Source organism: Colobus angolensis, unplaced genomic scaffold (genome assembly GCF_000951035.1).
Source record: "Colobus angolensis palliatus isolate OR3802 unplaced genomic scaffold, Cang.pa_1.0 Scaffold25, whole genome shotgun sequence".
Classification (NCBI taxonomy): Eukaryota; Metazoa; Chordata; class Mammalia; order Primates; family Cercopithecidae; genus Colobus; species Colobus angolensis.
Window position 1 is genome coordinate 5,377,004 of NW_012115710.1, and position 8,507 is coordinate 5,385,510.

Consider the following 8,507-nt stretch of genomic DNA (forward strand, 5'->3'; position numbering starts at 1 on the left):
TGTGTAAGAGAGTGGAGGAAAAGGCGGGTGCTTCTGAAGACTTTTTTTTGAGACCGAGTCACCCAAGCTGGAGTGCCGTGGTGTGATCTCGGCTCACTGCAACCTCCACCTCTCGGGTTCAAGTGATTCTCCTGCCTCAGCCTCCCGAGTAGCTGGGACTACAGACGTGTGCCACCATGTCCAGCTAATTTTTTTATTTTTAGTAGAGACGGGGTTTCACCATGTTAGCCAGGCTGGTCTCGAACTCCTGACCGCAGGTAATCCGCCCACCTCGGCCTCTCAAAGTGCTGGGATTACAGGCATGAGCCACCGCGCCCGGCCCTAAGGATTTTTATTACTCGTGATTGGGAGTACTGTCCCTACATAGATCTGACAGCTCCTTGTTGCTGGAGTTGTGAGAGTTGTCCCTGTTTTTCTGGTTCCCTGTTTCAGTTATACAGGAGAGACAGACCTTCCAGGACCCAAACGTCTGAGCCCCCAGTTGCTCTCTTCTGGACCCTCAGTATTGGCCCCCAGTGCTCTCCTCCCGCTGGGACCTCCGCGTGAGGAAAAGAGGCGGAGAAGGGAGCGAACGAATTATCATTGAACTACATTTCCCAGAAAGCTATGGGGTTGGCAGCGCTAATCAGCTACAGAGAAAGAGGCCCCAGGACATTTTGGGAGTCGTAGTCTTATGGCTAAAACGTCCACTTCGTAGCTCGACAGCCGTTTCTAAGGACCGCGGTAGGGGCGGCAGCGGCTTGGGGGTCCGGATCTAGCCCAAAGCCTGGGTCCTGGGGCAAGGAGAGGGGAGAAAGCTGAACGCTAGAGTCCGGTCCTTGACTCTGGAAGCCAGAGCAGTCAGGAGCCTTTCTCTTCGGTAGATGCTGGGAAAGTTCTAGTCCAAACAGGCTGCAGCCTCTGTGACGTCATAGAGCGATAGGCGGGGCCTCCCTTTGTTGCAGTCCAATCAGACAGAGTTGGGTTTCTGGGTGGGGCAAGGAATATCTATAAGGGAATTCGGGCCCCAGCGTGAGAGGCTCGCAGCGGGTGGTTGCAGGAGTTCCCTGTGGAGAGCGGATCCTCCGTGACTCAGACTCCCATCGAAAAGCTCTCGATTTCACGCAACCAACCCTACCCTCGTCCCCAACAAAATCCTTGATTTTAGCCCTGGGAAAATTAGCGTAGGTGGTCATGACCCCGGGTTCTTCTTTAAAAGCCCTCAGAACCTGGACCGGGCTCCTCAACCAACCCTAGGGTTGGAAGCCACGAGTCAGGAATCAAGGTCGGGGAGCGGCTGTTTAGGGTGCATCACTGTTCAGGATGCACCGGGGCTCCTTTTTCTAAGCAGAAGGGTGCGCCCTGCAAATTGGGAGCCCATTAGTTTTGGGGAAGGGTGAACAAGGGCCCCCTGGGTCTGGAGGACCGCATGGAGTCTTGCTTAAGTCTTAGTGCGGTCCCCAGGTTTAGGAATTCGGAATGTGTTTTGGTTTTGAAGGACTTCCGAGTTTGACGATATCGTGGTTGGGTCTGTGTTAGATGATTTATTGGTTTGGGCTTTGAATCTTCAGCTTGAGGTTCAACAGGTTTTTGGGGGCTGGCGGGGGAGTGCCTCCTGTTGCACTTAAGGGTTGGAGTTCAGAATCACGTCAATCTGGGGACTTGGAAAATTCGATAGTTTGGGATTTTGGGAAGGGGCGCATGGGGTTGGGAGATTCCTGAGTTTGGGGACTTATGAATGCTTCCTGTTTAACAGTTTTTCTGATCTCTCAATTGGGATGCAGTGAGAACCCTAAATTTGGGGTCCCCTGGGTTGGGGCTCAGTTTCACACTTTGGAGGCATTTGAAGAAGGACATAGGTCCTCTTTATCTGGAGATTTCCTGAAGATTCTCTTTTCGCGGTTTGGGGACCCCATGGATAGGGAGCCCAGTGGGATTTCTTAAGATGGATTTTGGCTTTTCTCCGTTTAGCGTTCTCCTGCTCTCGGTTTGGGGTGAGAGCACCCTTCCCAACGGTCTTCGGGAACTGTGCGCGCCGCTGCAATGGGGCCGCGTTTTACCCTCCTGTGTGCGGCGCTGGCCGGTTGCTTGCTTTCTGCCGAGGAGTGTGTTATATGTGACCCGTCTGTCGTGCTGGCGCTAAAGTCCCTGGAGAAAGATTATCTGCCTGGCCACTTGGATGCAAAGCATCACAAAGCCATGATGGAAAGGGTAGAGAAAGCCGTGAAGGATTTCCAGGAACTGTCGCTTAATGAGGATACCTATATGGGGGTCGTTGGTGAGGGCAGGGGGGACCACGGACCCCTGGGTCGTGGGAAAGGGAAGGAGGGAGATAAGACCAGGGGGAGGAAGAGGCTGACAGCAAGGTCTCCGGGATTCGGGAATGGAGAAGGCTGAGATGCAGATTCTGAGGTTTCCCGGGGCTGGTAAATACTGTTTTCCCTATCCTTATCCGGCGATTTTATGTAATAAAACTACAACTCCCAGAAAGCAACGGGCGACTGAGTCCTTAACCAGGCCTATCCTTGCCCAGTGGCCTCATGGGTGTTGTAGTTTCTAAGATTAGGCGCGCCAATGAGACAGTAAGGCTGGAATCTGGGGTTGTATCTCCCCTGACAGACGAGGCCACACTGCAAAAGGGGTCCTGGAGTTTGCTGAAGGATCTGAAACGCATCACAGACAGTGATGTAAAAGGTAAATGCATCAAGGGAGTAGGGGTCCAGAATCTCTCAGGGAAGCCAGCATTAGTGCTGCCTGGTCTCTTGGTCAGATACTAGGCTGTGGGATTTCAGTATGAAGATCTCTAAGAAAAAGATCCGGATTAAGTTCTTAAGCTAGTAAATGTGCCCCTCTATGATGTAAAAGGTAAATGCATCAAGGGAGTAGGGGTCCAGAATCTCTCAGAGAAGCCAGCATTAGTGCTGCCTGGTCTCTTGGTCAGATACTAGGCTGTGGGGCCAGACTGCCTAAGTTCAAATGCCTGCTCTGCCACTTCCTAGCTGTATGGCCTTGAGCAAAGGACTTTGAAGCTCCCTTGGCTCTAAAATGCTCCCTCAGTTGTTCAGTTTCAATGTGTATTGCTGGCCGGGCACGGTAGCTCATGCCTATAATCCCGGCACTTTGGGAGGCGGAGGCAGACAGATTGCTTGAGCTCCGTAGTTCAAGACCAGCCTGGCCAACATGGTGAAACCTTGTCTCTACAAAAAATACTATATATATATATAAAACCTGGGCACGGTGGTGTGTGCCTGTAGTCCTAGCTACCTGGGGGGTTGAGGCGGGAGGATTGCTTGAGTCCAGGAGGTTGAGGCTGCAGTGAGCCATGATTGCACCACTGCACTCCAGCCTGGGTGGCAGAGTAAGACCCTCCCCCATCCCCCAAAATATGCATTGCTTAGCCCAGCGGCTGGCATTATGTTAGACGGTCAATTTTAGTGCCCTTTCCTGAGAAGGCCAGGAAGTGGACTGCCAGACTCTGCAGGCGGAAGCCAACTTCCAGCACCTCACACGTGGGATTGGGGGTTCCTGTGTCTTCCCAGGTGATCTCTTCGTGAAGGAGCTATTTTGGATGTTGCACTTGCAAAAGGAAACCTTTGCCACCTATGTTGCTCGATTCCAAAAAGAGGGTGAGAGAAAATGGGAGTCCGTGTCCCCCATCTCCTCTTTCCACTATCCAAGAGTCCCTGTCTCCAGCCCCTTACTTCTCCAAGCCCAGTTCCTCAGCTTCTCCAACTGCCGCCTCCTTCAGAACCCAGTCTTTTCTCCCTCAAACCCAAGAGCCCAAAGCCCAGCTCTTCCCCAAACCCCCTCTTCCATCATCTTTCATTTAGAAATCTGACTCTGTCATCTCTTTCTCTCTCTCTTTTTCTCTTTTGACACAGCTTATTGTCCCAACAAATGTGGTGAGTCCGGATTACAGAAGTTAACCCTCTATTCCTCATCCTGCCCTCTGAATAGTCAGCTTCCCCACTCGCCTTTTTGGATCCCGGTGGTTTTGTCATTCTCTGCCTTGGAGAGGTTCCTGGGTCTCCAGTATTCTTTTTCCACCTTGGATTTCTTGGGGAGCAGGTCATATTCTACTTACACTTTTTTTTTTTTTAAGACAATCTCACCCTGTCACCCAGGCTGGAGTGTAGTGGCGCGATCACGGCTCACTGCAACCTCCGCCTCCCAGGTTCAAACTATTCTCCTGCCTCAGCCCCCCTGAGTAGCTGGGATTACAGGTGCTGGCCACCACACTCAGCCAGTTTTTGTATTTTTAGTAGAGACAGGCTTTCACCATGTTGGTCAGGCTGGTCTTGAACTCCTGACCTTGTGATCTGCCCACCTCGGCCTCCCAAAGTGCTGGAATTACAGGAGTAAGCCACCATGCCCAGCCTTTACTTACACTCTTTACTGAGCCTTGTTGGAGTCCACTTCCTACCCACCTGCGTCCTGGTCCTGTCCCTTCCTCTGACCATCTAGGAATGTCGTAGATGACCTGGCCCCAGCCCTTGGCCTTGACCTCTCCTTTTAGCCATGTCCCTTAGTGGGCAAATACAAGCCTTGACTCTGCCCCTCCAGGTGTGATGTTGCAAACTCTGATCTGGTGCAAGAACTGCAAAAAGGAGGTTCATGCTTGTCGAAAGTCCTACGATTGTGGGGGTGAGAGAACTGTACCCAGCAGGAGGAATTGGTGCAGGTGGGGTGGGGCGATAGGAGAGACAGACTAGAGAGAGCTTAGATGGGGGTGTGGGGGCAGTAGACAAGAAAAGGCAGGGTTTAGGCCGGGTACAGTGGCTCAAATCTATAATCCTGGCACTTTGAGAGGCTGAGACGGGAGGATCGGGAAGCCAGGAGTTTGAGACCAGCCTGGGCAACATAGCGAGACCCCATCTCTACAAAAAAATTTAAAAATCAGCCAGGTGTTGTGGTGTGTTCCTGTGGTCCCAGATACTTGGAAGGCTGAGGCAGGAGGATTGCCTGGACCCAGGAGTTGGAGACTGCAGTGAGCTACGATCATACCACTGCACTCCAGCCCGGGCAAAAGAGTGAGACCTTGTCAAAAAACAAACAAAAAAAAAGAGGCCAGGCGAGCTGGCTCACGCCTGTAATCCCAGCACTTTGGGAGGCTGAGGCAGGTGAATCACAAGGTCAGGAGTTCAAGACCAGCCTGGCCAAGATGGTGGAACCATCGTTTTTGTACTAAAAATACAAAAAAAGTAGTCAGACATGGTGGCGGGCACCTGTAATCCCAGCTATTCGGGAGGCTGAGGCAGAGAATTGCTTGAACTTGGGAGGTAAGGGTTGCAGTGAGCCAAGATGGCGCCACTGCACTCCAGCCTGGGTGACAGAATGAGACTTCGTTTAAAAAAAAAAAAAAAAGCGAATGAGAAAGAAAAGAAAAGACGGGGTTACAACAAATGTAAGAGGATTAGGGGAGGCTAAAGAACCGTGAAGGAGGCCGGGCACAGTGGCTCATGCCTGTAATCCCAGCACTTTGGGAGGCTGAGGCAGACAGATTGCCTGAGGTTAGGAGTTCGAGACCAGCCTAGCCAATATGGTGAAACCCCGTCTCTACTAAAAATACAAAAATTAGCCGGGCGTGGTGGCGTGCGTCTGTAGTCCCAGATACTCAGGAGGCTCAGGCAGGAGAATCACTTGAACCCGGGAAGCGGAGGTTGCAGTGAGCCGAGATCAGGCCACTGTACTCCAACCTGGGCGACAGAGCGAGATCCCATCTCAAAAAAAATACCAAACAAACAGAATCGTGAAAGCGTGTCCCATGGTCTTCCCACCCCTAGAGCGCAATGTGGAGGTTCCTCAAATGGAAGATATGATCCTGGACTGTGAGTTAAACTGGCATCAGGCTTCTGAAGGCCTCACTGATTACAGCTTTTACAGGGTGAGGGCCTCAACTTCTGCAACCCTTGAAGTCCCTACACTACAATACTTGTGTACTGGATCTGTGGGCCTGCACCCACGATTCTCATGACCCAGGCGGGTGGTCTATCAGGTGTGGTCTCTACTGACCTCTGGGGACCCTGTGCCCCGACCAGTGACACCCTGGACACCCACCTCGCACACTGAGGCCCTGTGATCTTCTCAACCCTGTACTCCCCCAACCCCTGAATTCCTCAGGCCTCAGTGACCCCTTGAGCTTGGGTCTAGGTTTGGGGGAACAATACGGAGACCTTGGTGTCCAAGGGGAAAGAGCCCACCCTGACCAAATCCATGGTGGGTCCAGAGGATGCAGGCAGCTACCGCTGCGAGCTGGGCTCTGTGAATTCCAGCCCAGCCACGGTCATCAATTTTCGCGTCACAGGTCAGTGCTGTGGGGTTGAGAGAAGTGTAGGATTCAGGGCCCAGGAAAGCTGGCGTCCGCGGCGGGGGCGTGGCCTTGGCGATGGGGGCGTGACTTCCTGTTGGGTGTGGTTTCGGGGTAAGGGGTGTGGCTTCCCGCCGGGGGCGTGGCCTCTGACCCTGAGGACAGGAGTTCCCTTGGGTGCGCGTTCAGGCTTTACACTGTTGAAGGCGTGATTATTTCTGGGATGGCAGGCTACTGGGACGGGCTTGCCTTTGCCAGGGAAGGAACTCCACGCCCTGCCAGGACTGCTCTTTACGCTTTCTCTAACAGTGTTGCCCAAAAGGGTCGAGGAGGAAAAACCGTCCCCAAATATCGTAACCCCGGGGGAGGCGACCACGGAGTCATCCAATAGCCTCCAGTCTCTGAAGCCCGAGAAAATGCTGAAAGGCCGCCTTCTGGGGCTGCTGATCTGGGGCTCCCTAGCACTGATAACCGGCATTACCTTTGCGTGAGCAACCCCTTGAAGAAGGCTGGCTAGACTTGGAGTAAGGGGCGGGGCTTCCAGGAACCCAACGCAGAAGCTGGTCTGGGGGCTACTGACGACTGAAAGCAGGACTTTCCTGGGGGTGGAGTGCGGGGGGCTTGCACAGGAGGACTTCGAAGGGCGAGGCTTAGATAATTGCTAGAATAAAGTCACAAAGGGAGCGGTTGGGAGGGGTGTCCCCCACACAATTACTACCCAACCCGGTTCCATGATCTGCACCCCACTCCTACCCCTAGGATACTTTGTCGAAGGAGGGTGATCGATTTCATCAAGTCGTCACTGTTTGGCCTTGGCAGTGGAGTGGCGGAGCAACCCCAGGTCCCAAAAGAAAAAGCCACAGATTCGAGGCACCAATAAAGATTTATCTTGTTGTCTAAGCATCTGACTCACTTCCCTGGACGGGGCTGATTCTAGCCTTTGGTTCCCCGAGAGCAGAGGTCTGGGGATGGGCTCCGGCCTGAGGGAAGAAGGGCGGTAAACCGGGACCCTTGGGTCGTGGAGGGGGCCATCTGGCTGCGACGTAATTCCAGAATCAAGGAATGGGGCAGGGCCAACCCTCCCCAGATCTCCTCCCCCAGGCCTGGTCTCCTCACAGGACGCCCCCTCCCCGCTCTTCCTGCCGGGTTTCCTCTTGCCTTTTCCTGTCCCCCACCCAGTGCTGGGAGCCGTGGCAGAGGCAAGAGCAGTGGAACTGACCCAGGCCAGTGGAGCCAGGGCCTCCGGGTGTGCCGGACCCGAAGCAGGGTAAGAGCCAGGGACCCAGCAGCCCAAACCCTCCTCCCTGGGACCCAAGACTCAGTCCCCCAGCCATCTTCCATCCCAGGACCCAGGAATCCAGGGTACCATCCCTCTCCTCCCTCTGGGCTCGCAAGTCTGAGCCCCAGCCCCCTCGTCCCTCTGACTCGGAGTCCAGGTTCCCTCCACCCCATCCGCACAAGAGTGCCTTAGGAGTTGAGGCCTTCCTCGCCTTCCCTTAGGGCCATGCTATCTGGTGAACGGAAGGAGGGCGGAAGCCCCCGCTTCGGGAAGCTTCATCTCCCCGTGGGCCTGTGGATCAATTCCCCCAGGAAGCAGCTGGCGAAGCTGGGGCGGCGCTGGCCCAGCGCAGCCTCTGTCAAGTGAGTGCCATCTCTGCAGGACTCCTGCCCCTGCACACCTGCCTCCCATCTGTCCCTGTTCACGGCCCAGTCCCTGCAAAGGGTTGGCTCCGGTCCTCATCCTGAATTGGGCAAGCGAGCTTGTGGGCAGGGCGAGACGGTGGGGCGCAGCGATACCAGGGCGCTGTGGGAGTAAGAGCTAGGCCAGGAGGTGGAGTGAGGCCAGATCAGCACGGGGATGAGGACAGAAAGAGCAGGGGGATTGATTCACCTTCCTTCCTCCCCTATCTGCTCACCTCTTGAAATTTCCTTCTGTGGGACTTGCCTTTATTTATTTATTTATTTATTTATTTATTTATTTATTTTCTCTCTCTTTGCCTCGCGTCTCTGTGCCAACCCTCACTCCCGCCCCGTCCATCCACCCTGGATCCCTGTCCTCTCTCTGGGTCTCTGCTCACTTCCCTCCTAATCTGTCCTCCACCCCCGTCTTGGCGTGTTGTTCTGGGTCTCTCTCCCGCGACTCTATTCCCTGGCGGACTCCCAGGTCTTCTTCGTCGGACACGGGGAGCCGTAGCAGCGAGCCGCTACCTCCGCCCCCGCC

The 8,507-nt window shown here is 54.2% G+C and overlaps 2 protein-coding genes across 2 annotated transcripts in view; both read left to right on the plus strand.

Moving 5' to 3' along the window:
* Window positions 1-980: 980 nt before the first annotated feature.
* On the plus strand, window positions 981-7,186 carry IZUMO1 (izumo sperm-egg fusion 1). The gene is made up of 10 exons (XM_011946444.1): window positions 981-1,468; window positions 1,951-2,257; window positions 2,599-2,673; window positions 3,519-3,605; window positions 3,861-3,881; window positions 4,543-4,623; window positions 5,763-5,863; window positions 6,130-6,283; window positions 6,596-6,773; window positions 7,046-7,186. Exons 2-10 carry the CDS (start codon window positions 2,023-2,025, stop codon window positions 7,164-7,166), a joined length of 1,053 nt encoding a protein of 350 aa, XP_011801834.1. The 5' UTR covers window positions 981-1,468; window positions 1,951-2,022; the 3' UTR covers window positions 7,167-7,186.
* Window positions 7,187-7,360: 174 nt separating this feature from the next.
* RASIP1 (Ras interacting protein 1) overlaps window positions 7,361-8,507 on the plus strand; it is a 25,997-nt gene continuing 24,850 nt past the window's right edge. Inside the window, exons 1-3 of the mRNA XM_011946536.1 lie at window positions 7,361-7,553; window positions 7,787-7,927; window positions 8,451-8,504. Of these exons, the coding sequence (XP_011801926.1) occupies window positions 7,791-7,927; window positions 8,451-8,504 (191 nt within the window). The 5' untranslated portion in view covers window positions 7,361-7,553; window positions 7,787-7,790. The remainder of the gene's footprint in view (window positions 7,554-7,786; window positions 7,928-8,450; window positions 8,505-8,507) is intronic.